General features: G+C 39.0%; 1 protein-coding gene across 2 annotated transcripts in view; it reads left to right on the top strand.

Moving 5' to 3' along the window:
- The window catches only part of LOC126417518 (caspase-1-like), a 180,302-nt gene extending 168,507 nt beyond the window's left edge, over positions 1-11,795 (top strand). For both annotated transcript variants that reach the window (XM_050085124.1, XM_050085125.1), the window contains exon 6: positions 11,370-11,795. In XM_050085124.1, the coding sequence (XP_049941081.1) occupies positions 11,370-11,689 (320 nt within the window). In that variant the 3' untranslated portion in view covers positions 11,690-11,795. The remainder of the gene's footprint in view (positions 1-11,369) is intronic.
- The last annotated feature ends 6,640 nt before the right edge of the window (positions 11,796-18,435 follow it).

The following is an 18,435-nucleotide window of genomic DNA, read 5'->3' as shown; positions in this document are numbered from 1 at the left end:
TCTTGTAACACATCTTTCTGAAGTGTATGATATGTAAAACATATATTTCCAGGAAGGTCTTAAATGCGCCACAGTACAGCGCCACACATCTTCACACAGCATTCTTCTATCGCATGTCATTGTATTTCGCTCTGAGGAATTCAAACGTGTGTATTTTGTAATGATAGCCATCAAACCCATAGTCAGGACCATGGAAACTGAAATGTCCTGTGGTGTTTCTCCTGCTGTCAGTCGCCTGGTTTGACATCCTACCCTCGCCCGCCTTACAAAAAACCCAGTTAATACTTAGTGGGATTATTCGTAATTGGGACAATGAGAACTATTCAGTAAATTTGCACGCTTTGTTGCCTATTAGCTAATAATTTTCTCTTTTGTGTAACATAAAATTAAATATAGGAAACTTAAAACCGGTAAAGGCAAGAGACAAGCAAGACAGTGTCTGCCCCTGCTAGCTGAGTAGTGTCCGCTTGCTTGGCTGCGTGGTCACGTGCTTGCCTCCCATGCAGCAGGCCCAGGTTCGATTCCTGGCTGGGATGGATATGTGCGCCGGCATGGTAACTCAGCATGTTCGGTCAGAGGGTTAGCCGTCCTCTGTAATAAAAAAAACTGAGTTAATGGATCAACGACGAACTGAAACGGGTGTCTTACGACGTCCGCCACGAGCAGATGCAATGAACGAAAACGAACAAAATGAGATTAAAATTTAAAAAAAAGTGATCAGCGCGTCAGAATGTTAATCCTAAGGGCCCGGGTTCAATTCCCGGCTGGGTCGGAGATTTTCACCGCTCAGGGACTAGGTGTTGCGTTGTACTAATCATCATTATTTCATCCCCATCGAAGCGCAAGTCGCCGAAATGGTGTCAAACCGAAAGACTTGCACCTGACGAACGGTCTACCTGACGGGAGGCCCTAGTCACGTGATATTTTCATTTTTAGTAGGACAGTACTCATTTCTTCAGTCATTAGGCCCCAGCATTTTTTTCTCTATAATCTTGCTACAGCTTTACGGCGTGCTTTACTTTCTGCGGGAAAAATCTATTACGCCATCAGAGTTCGTTAATCGTTTTGCTACATGAAAAATCAAAATGTCGTTGTCTTATACTGAAAAAGCTGTTAATATGAAACGTACCCAAATGTGTGGTTTCTCGATTTGATTACGTCTATTTTGCCACTCTCTATAGGTAAAACGGAATAGGCCTTTTTAATATTGCAGCAATTGTAACACACTCCAAATAAGCGAGACTATTATCGCACAAATGGTCATTTTTATGTAACTAATTTACATAAATAACACGCAGAATGTAATTCACGATGTACCAATATCAAATGCCTATTATGTCTACTATAAGCTAACAGTTTCATGTTTGGAAATACATTCACATGCTTCAGTTTCTCAAGCAAGAGACTGAAAAGTGGTAGTACGAAATTTTTATATAAATTTGGAATCGTCATATTCTTCCATATAATCTATATGATGTCACCGTTTCTTCTCCTTCCTCGTTCTAACAAATCTTGTCATCACAAATTCTGTAACTATTCCTACCATTGTCAAATCCTGTTCTCCGGTTAACTTCACTAACCCTGCCGGAATCACCAGTTTCGTTTGCCTCGTTTATTCTACGGTTAGACGTTATTACGTGCTCGTACAACGTATTTTGCGCGCAATTCCGAGAATGAAACTTACAGGCTTCTAACTGGTGGCTGTAGAACTGGCCCTTAGTTCTGTAGGCATATGGCAAAAATTTTCCGTCAAAATTTCATTTTCTTGGACACACCGAGAAGATTAATATGTAATCTTTCTTACGTGTTATTCCTGTAAGTCATTTATTTCCACTCTGGTAGTCGGAGTATATGAATTTCGCTAATAATTATAACAACGCTGATCATTCACACACCCAATCAACCACACAAACAAACAGCGATTGGCATTCATCCGTTCGGGTTTATTCGGCTCAGCTCGTATAGCCCTATCCCCTTTTGTCTACGAGAAAATTTTTTGTTTCTAGATGAGACGGGGATTTCCCTGGCAGAGATATCACGCACATTATGTACAGATTCTAAAATCGACTTATTATTCGTTCAGAGATCAACTTAGAAAGTGTTCAAAAATGTTCAAAAGCCAACAGTGATGCGTTTCAAAATCATACGAATAATCGACAGACCAACGTGTCCTGGATGATAGGCGCTTTGTGAAATTAGTTTTTTTTTTGAAGAATGTGAATTTGGAATTTGGTATCTCCTGCAATTGACGCTGGGGCAGATACCCCGGTTCCCCCCCCCCCCCCCCCCCCCCCCGTGCGGCTTGTCCCGGCGGAGGTTCGCGTCCTCCCTCGGGCATGGGTGTGTGTGTTTGTCCTTAGGATAATTTAGGTTAAGTTGTGTGGTAGCTTAGAGACTAATGGCCTTAGCAGTCAAGTCCCATAAGATTTCACACATATTTCATATTTGATTTGCCCTCCCCCCCTCCTAGATCCGGGCTGGCTGTGGGTGTTACCTTCACAAGAACACTCAAAGCCTGATTTGCATCAAACGATTAGAGCGCTGTATTGCGAAATCGGATCGGACGTTTCCATCGGATCTACATCTTCCATGGAGTTTGTCACTAACTTAACAAAGTGATAAGGATGCATTGCGTGTCTGTTGGTGTTTTCATCAAACCTGCTCCCAACTTCTATTCTCCCAGACCACTTCTCCAACGTTACGTTTAATGGCTGACGCAAGTGCATTGAATTAGGTGGCAGAAAAACAGATTCTGTGTTTCTTTGCGATATCTGATAACGTCAATATTCAAGTTTCATGATAAGTTATCTCCTATGGGAGCTTGCCTTCACATTCTTTGAAAAAAGAAATGTAAAGTACCTGAAACCAATCTACAAATCTTGCAGCACCCATCCCGATGAGATCCTATCAAACCAAGTCCCTTTTGCAGCAGTTTTCACTAACACATCCCGAAAGTGGCACTTGTTGTTCTACTGTCCTTCCTCAACATGAAGAAGTCGAGATCGCTCGTTGCATCTCATGTCACACAAGAAATTAGATTAGATTAGATGTACTTTTTGTTCCACAGATTCTTAATGAGGAGATCCTCAAGGATGAACACCATATCAGAAAGTCAAAAAATCTTAAATACATATATTTTTGTTTCTCAGATAATTACAAACTTCTGACGAAATCTGTATTGTAGAACACTCTAACGATATAAGGCTTAGGTTACTGTAGCCACGTATTATCGAACAGAAAATCAGCTTAAAACATTTACTTACATTCATCTGATTCGTGCAGTGACGATATCAGGCAGTCATATTTGACACAATGAATTTGATATTATTAATAATAGTTGTGCATCAGTCGGTAATACTAATAAATTCGTTAGTGGAGTAGGCCATAGCCAACTATAAATCCTTTAGGATCGTCTTAAACCTAACATTATTAAAAAGTAAACTTTGCATGATTGCTGGCAAGTTATTGACAATGTGTGTTGCTGAAAATAGACACTTTTTACAAACGATGCAAGTGACATTAAATCTTTGTGCAGACTATTTTTATTTACAGTTTTTTTCCATGAACTGAACTGTTGCTTTGAAAAAGAGATATATTATTTATGACAAATTTCGTTAGGAATAAATATATTTGTGATGCAGTTGTTAGTACCCTCAGCTCCTCGACAAGGCTTCTGGCGGACGTTCTTTAGTTCACACCGAAAATAATTCCTGTTACACGGTTTTGCACTTGGAAAACTTTAGCTTGGCTAGACAAATTGTTCCAAAAAATGATGCCATGTCACATTTTGGTGTGAAAGTAAGTGAATTATGCCACTTTTTTTACTTTCACACCTCTTATGTCTGACAATATACGCATTGCGAGTAAAGACTTATTTAGATGCTTCAACAGTCCTGTGAACCAGGCGAGTTGATTATCAAGATGTAATCCCAAGAATTTAACACTGTCAACCTGTTCTCCAGAAATCTCTTACCGATTCTGAACTGCACGTAGTGTGCGTTTTTTCTTTTTTTTCTTTTTTTGAAGGATTAGTGACAAAGAATTGTCTAGGAAACATTTGTTGGTGCCCACAAAAATTTCATTAACTGACCTTTTTAAAATTATACTTGCTTTGCTGTTTATTCCAATGTTTGTATCATCTGCAAGTATGAGGTGCATTCAAGTTCTAAGGCCTCCGATTTTTTTTCTCCGGACTGGAAAGAGGTAGAAACATGCGCATTGTTTTAAAATGAGGCCGCATTCATTGTCAATACATCCCAGAGATGACAGCACCGTACGGCAGGTGGAATTTTACCGCCAGCGGCAAGAATGAGAACTGTTTTAAATACTTAAAGTGGCAACGTTTTCCTCACTTGAACAGCGTGCTATCATTCGTTTTCTGAATTTGCGTGGTGTGAAACCAACTGAAATTCATCGACAGTTGAAGGAGACATGTGGTGATGGAGTTATGGATGTGTCGAAAGTGCGTTCGTGGGTGCGACAGTTTAATGAAGGCAGAACATCGTCTGACAACAAACCGAAACAACCTTGAGCTCGCACAAGCCGGTCTGACGACATGGTCGAGAAAGTGGAGAGAATTGTTTTGGGGGATCGCCGAATGACTGTTGAACAGATCGCCTCCAGAGTTGGCATTTCTGTGGGTTCTGTGCATACAATCGTGCATGACGACCTGAAAATGCGAAAAGTGTCATCCAGGTGGGTGCCACGAATGCTGACGGACGACCACACGGCTGCCTGTGTGGCATGTTGCCAAGCAATGTTGACGCACAATGACAGCATGAATGGGACTTTCTTCATCGGTTGTGACAATGGATGAGACGTGGATGCCATTTTTCAATCCAGAAACAAAGCGCCAGTCAGCTCAATGGAAGCACACAGATTCACCGCCACCAAAAAAATTTCAGGTAACCGCCAGTGCTGAAAAAATGATGGTGTCCATGTTCTGGCACAACGAGGGCGTAATCCCTACCCATTGCGTTCCAAAGGGCACTACGGTAACAGGTGCATCCTACGAAAATGTTTTGAAGAACAAATTCCTTCCTGCACTGCAACAAAAACGCCCGGGAAGGGCTGTGCGTGTGCTGTTTCACCAAGACAACGCACCCGCACATCGACCTAACGTTATGCAACAGTTTCTTCGTGATAACAATTTTGAAGTGATTCCTCATGCTCCCTACTCACCTGACCTGGCTCGTAGTGACTTTGGCTTTTTCCAACAATGAAAGACACTCTCCGTGGCCGCACATTCACCAGCTGTGCTGCTATTGCCTCAGCGATTTTCCAGTGGTCAAAACAGACTCCTAAAGAAGCCTTCGCCGCTGCCATGGAATCATGGCGTCAGCGTTGAGAAAAATGTGAACGTCTTCAGGGCGATTACGTCGAGAAGTAACGCCAGTTTCATCGATTTCGGGTGAGTAGTTAATTAGAAAAAAATCGGAGGCCTTAGAACTTGAATGCACCTCGTACAACAAATACGTAATCCAGTAATGTTATTGATGAAAGGTCATTGACATACACATGAAGATTAACGGCCCTAAGATGAAAACTTGTGGAATGCCACATGTTTTCAGTTCCCAGTTGGATGAAACCCAGTAGCTTATCACAAAATTTCTTTCCTATTGAAGCCATTTATTTCCTGTCAGAGAGATTTGATTTGAACTATTTTGCAAAATTCTCTGTTACACCATAACATTTTACTTAAATGGTGTTATGATTTACACAGTTAAATGCCTTTGGCGGATCAGAAAATGTAGCAGTAGCCGTTAGTTTATTGTTCAAGGAACAAGTTCATTCTCGCTATATGTGTCAATAACCTTCTCTGTTTCAGAACCCTCTCAAAATATGAACTGTGAGATTGGCAATATATTAATTGTATTCACATGATTAAGAAGTTATCAGTATATTTCCTTTCATAAAATTTTCCTGTGTGATGATAAAAGTGAAATTAGACGGAAATTTTATGGTATTTCCTTATCTCCTGTCTCATAAATGTCTTCAATTTAACATATTTCAACAATTCTGGGTATTTTCCATTGATAAATGACTGGCTACGCAAAGTAATATTTTACTAAACTCCGTAGAAAATTCTTTAATAAAATTTTTTGCCTTTTTAGCGTAACTATTAGACTTTTTCGATTTTATGCCGAACAGTGCTTCTACTCTTTTAGTGAAGGTCGTACTAAAAATGTTGCTGAAGTAAATTGTAATGGCTGGTCTGAGATACTCCAGGGCAGCTTCTATTGAGTCTGACAACCTTTCCAGTAACAGTTATGAAATGTTTGCTAAAAGCTTTTATCAGTTATTCTTAACGCTGTCACCTCCTCTTTTCTGCTTCAACCAGTCTCCTACTTCATTGTCTCACATTGTCTTTATTTTGTTACTTTACATGAAATTTTTTTCTCGTAATGAATTTTACCTTCAATGTTTTGCAATTTGTCTTCTAATAGGCTATGGCGTCAACATCAGAGCTTCTTGCGGCCGACAGATACAGTTTCTTTTTTGTCACCTTTGTCGTCTGTTCACTACATAGCTCAAAAATGCAGACTGGCCGATTGTGCTCACCACGGTAGCATTCCCTCGCCATTGCGCGCTGTGTTGAGTCGAGTCACGTGCACAAATACTGTATATTACCACTCAACAAATCTCCAATGTCGAGGACGTACTCTTACATTAAGAGCTGTTGTGGTTTCTGGACAATGAAAGCCGGTTCAATGAATTAAGTGTAAAAAACCCAAACCATACCAGATGGTGTCAAACACTCCTCGCAGGCTGGTCCAGGTGCTCTGTAGTTCTCCAAAATAGAATCGTCACTGCGAAATTCAGTCTTTAGGCCTTGCGACCACTGTCATGCTCTTCATGTGTTGTGACAATCTCTTGTGGTCCATACACTCATCAAAGTGTATGGCACCTATCAATACATTGATTTCACAGTACCATTCAATATCCCGTCCTACATGTTATGCCATGACAAATTACTTCCGATAAAATCATTTCTATCCTATTAGCACTCATTCAGATGCTTACATTGAGCTCCTTGACATCGCCACAGCATCATTGCATTTGTTTCCAAGTTTGTACCCGTTTAGCGGGCAAAGGGTGTGTGAGGCATTGCGACTCTCCAGTCGCAAAAGGAAAGGCATTTCTGAACCAATGCGTATAGCGCTACCACCTTTCTGCAAACGAAATAATTATAGCGTGGATTTTCATGCAGTATCAAACCGCAAAACACGCATGCATTCATGAAGTATCGTATCATTGCAACATGCACAATGAGGCAGCAAAACAAAACAAACAAAGACTAAGAAAATGTGCTGTAGTAATATTCAGTTCCGTATATATTTCTGTTTCCTTCTAAAATAGTACAAAACAAACAATTTTTTCAAATTTTCCTTACTTGAACTTGTCAGATAGATCTTTTTGTACAGAAAAAATTATCTTTCTATGTCAAAAGCGTGAAAGCGAAGAAATTTCGCGTAAAGTCAGACCCTGTTGAAAGTATTTTACATTTTTACCACAAAATATATTCTAATAACTTCGTAAACTTAAAATAAGTGTTTTAACTGATGGTTTTATTTATCTTAAAAGGTACAGAACCAATTTCTCTATAGGATGATTGAAAATGTTTTTCACCCTCTCGAATAACTGTCGGAGCTTCCACCAGTTACATGTGGCTTCCTAGTTGATAGTTGATTTAATGTATATCAGGTTTTGCTTCAAATCTGTTACTTTCAATGTCATTTCCACAATCTAAAAATGAAAAAAAGAAAACGCAATTATGAGGCTTTTGAATCGAGTGAAGTAAATAGGTGTTAATTTCAATAAATTTGCGGGCATTTATGGTCTGTTACCGACTTGTCTTCATGAAAATTAGCAAAGGAAAGGATGGCAGCGTTTATCCAGACACCTCATCTGGTTAAAATAAGCTATGACGACAAAGCTAAGTCTGGCAGGATGCCTCTAAATGCGGCTGCATGGAAAGGTGCTTTCAAGAATACGTCCAATGTAAAAATAGTCGGGATATGATTTAATTAATGCTGTCAGAATTATCAAACCCTTGTATTTTGTATGACTATTTACCTTGTTTGTGGAGGATATCAGCGTATTCACATTGTCAGATTTTAGGTGTACTCGTTCAGCTGCATGATGCAGCGCATAGGCTAAACCTGTGAAGTGCTTGGGTTAGGATAAAATATTGTAATTGCTTTCCCTGCCTTCATTGTACAGGGGACAGCATCGTTTAATACCAAAAGGACCCTTTTTATATAAATTTATTGTCACAAGAAATATTAACTTCTGCCGACAGCTACGGGGACTAGCTAGGATGACTGAGCTTGCAATATAGTTTACAGACTAACGACATTCGTCAAGTTTCTCACGTTCTCCACTATTAGCGGAATTCGTATGAAAAAAAGTTAATATATCCAATATATGGTTGTTGTTGTGGTGGTCTTCAGTGCTGAGACTGGTTTGATGCAGCTAGCCATGCTACCCTATCCTGTGCAAGATTCTTCATCTACCAGTACCTACTGCAGCCTACATCCTTCTGAATCTGCTTAGCGTATTCATCTCTTGGTCTCCCTCTACGATTTTTACCCTCCACGCTGACCTCCAGTACTAAATTGGTGATCCCTTGATGCCTCAAAACATGTCCTACCAACCGATCCCCTCTTCTAGTCAAGTTGTGCCACAAACACCTCTTCTCCCAAATTCTATTCAATACCTCCTCATTAGTTATGTGATCTACCCATCTAGTCTTCAGCATTCTTCTGTAGCACCACATTTCGAAAGCTTCTATTCTCTTCTTGTCTAAACTATTTATCGTCCATGTTTCACTTCCATACATGGCTACACTCCATACAAATACTTTCAGAAAAGACTTCCTGACACTTAAATCTATACTCGATGTTAACAAATTTCTCTTCTTCAGAAACGCTTTCCTTGCCATTGCCAGTCTACATTTTATATCCTTCGGCCATCATCAGTTATTTTGCTCCCCAAATAGCAAAACTCCTTTACTACTTTAAGTGTCTCATTTCCTAATCTAATTCCCTCAGCATCATCCGACTTAATTCGACTACATTCCATTATCCTCGTTTTGCTTTTGTTGATGTTCATCTTATACCCTCCTTTCAAGACACTGTCCATTCCGTTCATAGTTCCACACAATTTCTTCCTGTTTTCTCGATTAATCTGTGTACAGTTTTTCAAGGCCTATCCACTGTGCCACCTTATAACTAAATCTGAGGGGGGTGCGTTGGGGAGGTTCCCTTGTGAGTACAAATGACAGCTCCACCAATCCACTGCCTTTTCACACTGATCAGCCGGAACATTATGACCACCTACCTAATAGCCCATATGCCCACCTTTGGCACAGATAACAGTGGCGACACGTCATGGCACGGGAGGAATGAGGTCTTGGTAGGCCACTGGGGGGAGTTGGCATGACATCTGGTCACAAGTCACCTTAATCTAGTAAATTTCTGGAAAGGGGGCAATGAGCTCTGACGCCATGTTCAATCAAATCCCAAGTGTATTCGATCAGATTTAGATCATGCGAGTGGGAGGGGGGTGGGGGGCAGCACAATAACTGGAACTTGCCACTGTGTTCCTCGAACCATCCCATCACACTCCTGGCCTTGTGACATGGCGCATTATCTTATTGAAAAATGCCACTGCCATTGGGGAAGATGCTCGTCGTGAAGGGGTGTACGAGGTTTGCAATCAGTGTCGATACACCTTGGCCGGCATAGTGCCTTGCACGAGCTCCTCTGGACCAAGGATGCCCACGTGAATGTTCCCTAGAGCATAAGGGAGCCCCCGCCAACTTCTTTCTGTCCCGCAGTACAGATGTCAAGGAGCTGTTCCCGTGGAAGGCGCTGGATTCGCGTCCTCTCATCGGCATTATGAAGAAGTTGTCGGGATTCATCATAACGTGCCACCCTCTGCCGCTACGCCAACCTCCAGTGCCGCTGGTCACGTGCCCATTTCAATAGTAGTTGCTGATATCGTGGTGGTAATACAGGGACACGCATAGGTCCTCGCCTGCGGAGGCCCATCGTTATGAGCGTCGGTGCATTGCGTCTTCAGTACGCTTGTACTCTGCCCAGCATTGAAGTCTGGTCTTAGTTCCCCCACAGTTCGCCGCCTGTCCTGTTTTACCAGTGTGCACAGCCAACGACGTCCGACATCTGTAATGAGGAGTGGCTGCCCAATCCCAGGACGTCTGGTCGTAGTTTCACCTTGGTTTCGCCACGTGTTAAAGACACTTCTCGAACACCCGACAAGTCGTGTAGTTTTCGAAATCCTCGTGCCGAGCCTCGGTCAGGCTCAGATAGATCGCGCGCCTTCCACATTCTACACATAGACAGCACGTTCACTGATACTACACCCATCGCCCTTGTGTCTGAGTAACACTCATTCCTCGTCAGGTGATGCTGATATCGCCCGGACCGGTTAATATCGATCGTAGATCGGTGGTCATAATGCTCGGACTGATCAGTGAATACCTTGTGTGGCCTGCCCGGTTGGCCGTGCAGTCTAACGTACGGCTTTCCGGGCAGGAAAGAGCACCTGGTCCCCGGCACGAATCCGCCCGGTGAATTTGTGTTGAGGTCCGGTGAACCGGTCAATGTGGGCTGGTTCACCTTATTCCGCCTCAGTTACACTATGTCGGCGATTGCTACGCAAACAAGTCCTCCACGTACGCGTACACCACCATTACTCTACCACGCAAACATAGGGGTTACACTCGTCTGGTGTGAGAAGTTCCCTGGGGGGTCCACCGGAGGCCGAACCGCACAATAACCCTGGGTTCGGTGTGGGGCGACGGAGGCGTGAAGTGGACTGCGGTAGCCATCGTGGGGTTGTGGACCACTGCGGCTGCGACGGTGACGGAGCCTCTCTGTCGTTTCTAGGTCCCTGGTTAACATACAGTGCAATACAATACAATACCTTGTGTATGCGATGCTACCGCCATCTGTGCCTGTGCATATCGCTGTCCCATGGCTTTTGTCACCTTAGTGTAAATGTCTAAATTAGAGCAGTTATATCTACGAAATCTTCGAAATATGAATTTACTCTCGGGATGGACAAAGGATGTGAGCACGAATGCAACAGTCATTTGCAAGAATCTCTGTGCTGTAGTAGTAAACTACTATTAATTCACAGTTTTACATGTACTCCATGTTTGAAATTATTGAGACTGTTCTTTCAGAGCTTTGCTATTTACCCTGAATGACTGTGCATTTTTCACAACTTGTCTTGCAACCACCTTTCTTATATTTTTGGAGTAACTATTTCTTCCATGGACAGAGCCTTACTTGGACAAACTGTGCTTCTGTCATTCCTGGGAGTTTTCTGTGATGTTGCAGGTCTATACTCCTTCCGCAATCCAAGAAACGGCTCGTGGTACGTTGAGACACTGTGTTCTCAACTTGAAGTCCACGGCAGATCCAAGGACCTGGTGTCGCTGCTCACTGACGTGAATCGCATCGTCGGTCAGAGATATCGCTCAGAAAACAAGAGCCTGCCAAACCTGCATGGCAAGGTGCAGGCGCCGTGCTTCACCTCATCCTTGACACGGAGTCTATGCTTCGGTCATAATGGCCATGGCCACCCTCAATGTTCCTCGCATGATGTCTGCCGCAAAAAACCTCATTTCACCCATATTAATGTAGAAAATAGTTCCTAAGAGTTCCTATCTTTCCACCAAAGCACCTGAAACCCCAGCTGCTGAATGTAATCTGCTGTACCGCCCAGAGTCATGATTCATTTTGTCTTTATTCAGTACTATGGATTGTCTGTTTATAAGTGACATTATGTCTGGTTTATCAATAATTAGTAAAATATGACGTGGTGGCATGCCCAGATTTAGTTCATAGACCACTTAATATATTTAATAAAAACTAATTATAAACAGTTCTACAGTAAGGTCAACTTAATTGAACAAACACAAAGGTTCGCAAGTAGGAAATGTATTTATATCGGATGAGTGCATTTAATGGGTCCTAGATGGTGTTCATATCAGAGAAATCAACAAATAGCATGTTCGTCAACTACACATGAAGGTATCCATTTCGTATTCCGAATTCTGAACATGTTCATTTCGTCTGAAATATTACTTTTCATTCCATAAATAATGGCTGAGTAATGAGTGAGAATTTGGTTTGGATCCCTTCAATCGGAAATCGGCACATTGTATTCAGAAATAAGATTTGTTCATGAAATACAAGTAAAAAAACGGAGATTCTTTGTTTCCTTAAACATCCAAAGGGGATATCGGAGCACCATCTTTCCTTCATTATTGACGTTTTTTTGAAAATATACAAAAATCGAGGAGAATATTTCTACCTACAGACGTTTTCAGAAAAAGTGATGTGAATTCTGCACTTAGTGTAACAATGTTCTGCACGCATATTACAGGTCAAACAAATGTATATATGAGCTTCATTCTCATGCAGGTATCTAGTGCATGGCCACTTGCATGTTACTGTTGATGATTTTCCTTGCAACATTTGATATGATTAAGGTAAGATTAATTTTCGCGATTGATTTCATCATCATCACCTTCATTTCAAGCATTAGGCCCTTTATTGGTTCCCCTATTACAGTACCCATCGTTCCTTCCATCTTCCTTGATTTCTTCTCCAAAATTGCTTAAATCTTCTGATCTGGAGAGGTAATCTTTCTCAACTCATCCTTTCTGGGCCTTCATTCGAGTTTCTCCTACTTTTTGCATTTTATATGTTCAGTTCATCCTTAATTTCTGAATTTCTAAATCTGTCAGTTCTTGTGCATCCTTTTACTTTTCTTAGAAACCACATCTCTGCTGCTTGTATGTGACTTTCTTCACGTTTACTTATAACCCTGAGATAATTTCAGCCTTGTTCCTTTCCTCACTTCATTTTCTAGATATCTGTTTATTGCTCCACATATATTCCCAAGCTTTGCTAATTTCTTTTCTACGTCTTCCTCATAATCATATGTTGCGCCATGCCCTAAATAGCTAATATTCAATGTGTTGTTTTGTTCTGTTTTTGTCTCTAAAGGATGTTTCGCTTTGAACGTCATTGATTTTGTTTCTTTTCTGAAATAGTCAAATGGTTTTCTTCACCATTATTACTAATAATTTTATTCGCCTTTCTAGATCATCTTCATTCTCAACTAGCAGTGTGGCATCGTTTGCACATAAAACACAATTCAAGCAGGAATATCTGTTAACATCAATCCTCCCTTTAAAAAATCTCCTTCCATTTCCCAAATGCACCAACAAAATAAATCTTAAAATGTGTATTAAAATGTGTGGGTGAAATGCTGCACCTTTATCTAACACTTTCGTTTTCAGCTATAGTCTGTACCATTTATATCTGAAATTACAGCTGTGTTTTTGTGCAGATTTTCAAAACGTTATAGTTGTTGTGGATATATTCTTTTCGTCATAATTGCCCACAGTTTCTTCCTGCCAACATAATCGTATGCCTTAATAAAATCAATAAATACTAAGTTGGTTTCCCTGCCATACTCCACGTGTTCTTCGATTATTTGTTCAGTTGTAAATGCTGAATCTGTTGTCGAGCTGCCCTCTGAAATCCCATTTGTTCTTCGCCCAATGAATTCTTAGCTATAATCTTCAACTTCTTGTTCACTATTCTTCCATAAACTTTGTATGCGGGTCCAGTAAACTGGTTCCTCTAAAGTTCTCGCAGTTGTAATGATCTCCCTTTTTGAACAGTGATATCATCTTTGTCCATGCAAGTGCTTCTGGAATAACTCTATTTCTCCAGCATATAAATGTAGTAATCTCTTTTGCACTCGCATGCATCCATATCTTATCAATTCGGCGTACTAGTAACTTTTCTATTCTTTGTGGAATTGACAACTTCTTTTAATTCGTCCACATGTAAATTGTCTTCACATTTTATTTCAGTTTTATCCTCTTTATTCTCTGTGGTGCATATTTCTTCATACACCAAGTTCTCACAATGTTCTATCCATTTTGCTTGTTGGATGTTATTTGTTTGAGTAACTTTTTTTCTGTTTGGCTGAGCATTTTCATTGTCTTGTAACCTGTCATTTGCTTATAAACTCGTCACAAGATATTTGATGAGCTTGTTTCACTTCTCAATTTGCTGCATTTCTCTCTTCTTCGTAAATTTGATGATTCTTCTCTATTGTTTGATTCAGATATTTAAACATATTGTTTTTTTTTCTCTTTATAACTTTATCTAATTCTGGTTTCCAAATTTTTACTCCTATGTTCCTTATTACTTTTTTCTTTCTTCCTAAGATGAGTAAATTAATGTGAAAATATGTTATTGTTCAATTTATGCTCATCATGTTTTTCGAATCTGTTACTTCTTTCGGATTTTTATCAAAAAAATATGTACCACATGAAAAAAAGCACATCTCCTCCATTGTAACCAAGCAGGGTGTTGCAGTTGTTGAGACACTATATTGACATTTGTGAAGAGTGGATTAAAATTCTTATTTAGCTACACAGATTTATGTTATGTTATGTTAATGAACTACACATGAATATTTAAGGCGAATATTTCTTCTAAATGAACATGACCCATTCCCTACCTCAGCTATGTCCAAATGCAGCCTATGCTCCATCACTAACAACAGCATCATCACCAGGACAATAAACCATAATCTATTTTCATTAATTGCAAAAAATTATGTTAAAAACAATTTCAACAATAATGGTTATCAATGTAATAACATTATTCAAACAGAACATTTCCCTCTTATACTGGTAGTGATTTGATGAAAAGTATTGCCCCATAACAGAGAAATGTGTATTTAAACTTTTGTAGTTATTTATTTCAAATGTTAGTTTTATATATTCCTAAGAATTGAATGCATATGTTTTTTTTATGCAGACCAGAATATATAAAAATATGTGCCAGCAGTATTTTTATAAGGTATTTTTTCATCATTTGTTTCTTCTCTGTTCATTTTTATGAGCATTTTATTGTATGTAACAATTTCTGTATTTGAAACTGTACATCGATCTTTATTTTGTCAGATAATAGTTTAACAATTTGTTGTTTTGTTTGAATTTGGAAAGAATGTCAGTTACATTACATTTTCTAATTTTTGTAAATAATTAAAGTTAAATATAAAATAATTATTGGTTTCTTCTACCATGAATTTCATTGTAATATATATCGATAAGACATGTCTAGAAGTTACATGAATAACTTGTCTGGTAACAAGGGGAAGTTAGTGCAAATTATAATTGTTCAGAGAGACCAAGGCTTGACTTCAATAGAGGTGTTCATGTTGGTGTAGGTCTTAGCAGTTACCCAGAGAAGAACAAAATTACAGAGAACAGACTTGGATAAAGAGCTTCATCAATCATACTTTGCAGTGGAGATCACAATGAAGACATGTTGTGTGTACATTGTCTCCATTTCTTCACAACTTGTGTTAATGCTTTCCCAGGGATAACAAAAAAAATCATTCCAAAGCACCTCTCAGCTGCCAGTAATTTTTTTCCTTTATAAACTTCTTAGTATATGTTCATAATTTACATTCCTTAAATTTTTATGTGGAAGTATTGCAAATAAATTTCCTTTCTGCATTTGTAGATCTTAATAATTAAAGGGGGTTCCTGATCTACAGTTTTTTGTTAATTCTCACAACAAAACTCACTCATTTGTGCATAACGTTTATGTATAAAAATATACGCCTAAGGCCATTGCCAGTTTGAGAGAGTATAGTTCTTGATGATTTCTTGATCATTGGTATACTTCTCTCTTCCTACAGAATCATAAGTAATATAGAACAACATATTGAGAAAAGTCGATCTTAACTGCCTCTGCTATTCACAGAGAAGAAGTTAAAGTTGAAAAATATTAGTAATAGGAGATACATATTGATGGATAGAAATTTAAAGCTTACAGACTGCTTGTTGTTATGTAAGGTGTACATTCTCAGATGAAGAAAACTGAGATAGCATTTCTAAATGAACTGTCCAGACATTTAGCAGAAGTGGCTTACAGAAACAACAGAACATCAGTACAAGTTTGTTTGCGTCGCCATACTCCACAGAAAGTACAGAAATACTTGTTTTGGCATTCGTTATAACTATTTCTTCAGGCACTGCTTTTAATAACGTTAAACGAACAATAGTACACAACAAAAAAGAAGGAGAAACGTGGTAATCAGTGTGAAAAAGGTTGGAATTCAAAGTTGTGCTTATGTGTCTTAAATAAAGTGGTAGTGTGACCTCTAAACCAGATGAGAGGAAATGCAGATCACAGCAAATCATCCTGATGATGACGCCTTAGAACAAGGAAAAGAAGAAACCTGCTTGGGAAAAATAAATTAAGTGGCAGCAGGAAAAGCCGGTTTAATTTACAAAACAAGAACATCAGTACAATGACATACCATTACCAGAGCACTACTCCAGTTATTTGACGTTAAGATAACGTATTACGCAGGCCTACTGATAATATGAAATTCCACACAACGGAATAATCAGCTAGGAGACTGAGTTTTAGAATTAAATTTTTATTCACTGAATGATATAAACGTTCTTGGAATGAGTAAAGTGATATTAGCTGTTTCTTTTGTTGTTGTTGAGGTCTTCAGTCCTGAGACTGGTTTGATGCAGCTCTCCGTCTACTCTATCCTGTGCAAGCTTTTTCATCTCCCAGTATGTACTGCAGCCTACATCCCTCTGAATCTGCTTAGTGTATTCATCTCTTGGTCTCACTCTACCATTTTTACCCTCCACGCTGCCCTCCAATACTAAATTGGTGATCCCTTGATGCCTCAGAACATGTCCTACCAAACGATCCCTTCTTCTGTTTCTTATGTGGTCGCTAAATTATAGTACTTTAGTTTCCCTCAAACACAGAATGTACCCCTGTATAGTACATCTAACAACTAGTGAGCTTACATAATTATGTTGTAGGTCACTACAGATTTTCTGTTAGTTCTAAAAGTTGAAGAAAAAAATTGCAGTCAAATATATATAATACAAATAATAATAATATTTAAAAAGCTTCTAACAGTTATACTACCACTACTTCTCTTGATAATATATCAATTACCTTAATGAATATTTAGCTGTACCTGATCAAGGCACTCTGAAAGAGTTCATGTGATTTGTGACTTGTAATTTTATTTATCTTGTAGATCATACTTTGTGTGCAGAGATGCACATGATGACATAGAACAAGTCAAAAATGAAGGTGAGATGATACATAATTAAAATGATTATGACAGTGATATTATAATGATACAAATGTCTATATGATATGTATGTAATGCCAAGAAACAGAAAAATATATAGGTGGATATCTTGTGAAAAATTCAGAATTGCCTAATATTTCTAAGTTTGCATTATTAAGGGAAAGAAATATATAAGCAAATAAAATAGAAGTGCAAAAGTAGCATATACATTTAAAAATTCGTTACTAAAGCAAAACAGTGAAGTTGTCGCACTTCTGTATTAAAGCATTTGGGTTTACATACAAAGTAAAGAACATGGACAGAACAAATAATATGGGAATTTAAAAGCGTATATTAAAAATACATTACAAAGGACAAACTCACTTCTGTATTGCAAATTCATAACAATTTAAAGAGAGTTACGTTGTATATAAGAAGAAGAAACTAGAATTTTGTGTCAAGAAATACAGTAATGGAGTAAAAACCGTATTTAAAAAAATATGTTTCAGTTTTATTCTCAGGTCGTTCAGATTATTAATATTCTTGACCTCTGATGGAAGATGGTTGTAAATTTTTATTGAAACCCATCTGTGTGTTACAATTATTAACCGAGATTTGTTTCTAGTGTTATGTGTGTGGCAGTCTGTATTTATGTGTCGATTTCCTAAATAGTAAGTTACAAAACAAACCAGTATCATTATATGAGGGCATGGCATTGTCAGGATTCTCAATGCTTTAAACATTGGTTTACAGTGTTCCCTACTGTTTTCTGATGCCATTATTCTGATCACTTGCTTGCTTTTATAATGTGAAAATGATATTGGATTCAGAACTATTTCACCAGAAAATTAGACCAAAACTCATATTTAGTATGGTACATCAGCTTCGAAATGTCAGTGTTGGCTGCATCTATTATTGTAGGTAGCACATTTTGCTGAGCTTCTTTATAATTATCTCTGCATGCAGTTTAAAAAAAATGGCTCTGAGCACTATGGGACTTAACATCTGAGGTCATCAGTCCCCTAGAACATAGAACTACTTAAACCTAACTAACCTAAGGACATCACAAACATCCATACCCAACGCTAGATTCGAACCTGCGACCATAGTGGTCGCGTGGTTCCAAACTGAAGCGCCTAAAACTGCTTGTCCACACCAGCCAACCATGCAATTTCCAGTTTAGTATACCACTGCCAGTTAGTCCAAGGAATTTGGTGTCCTGCACACTGAAAGTTCCATATTTCCTAATAT

This window comes from Schistocerca serialis, chromosome 1, assembly GCF_023864345.2.
Source record: "Schistocerca serialis cubense isolate TAMUIC-IGC-003099 chromosome 1, iqSchSeri2.2, whole genome shotgun sequence".
Classification (NCBI taxonomy): Eukaryota; Metazoa; Arthropoda; class Insecta; order Orthoptera; family Acrididae; genus Schistocerca; species Schistocerca serialis.
This window is presented reverse-complemented; position numbering and strand designations above follow the sequence as displayed.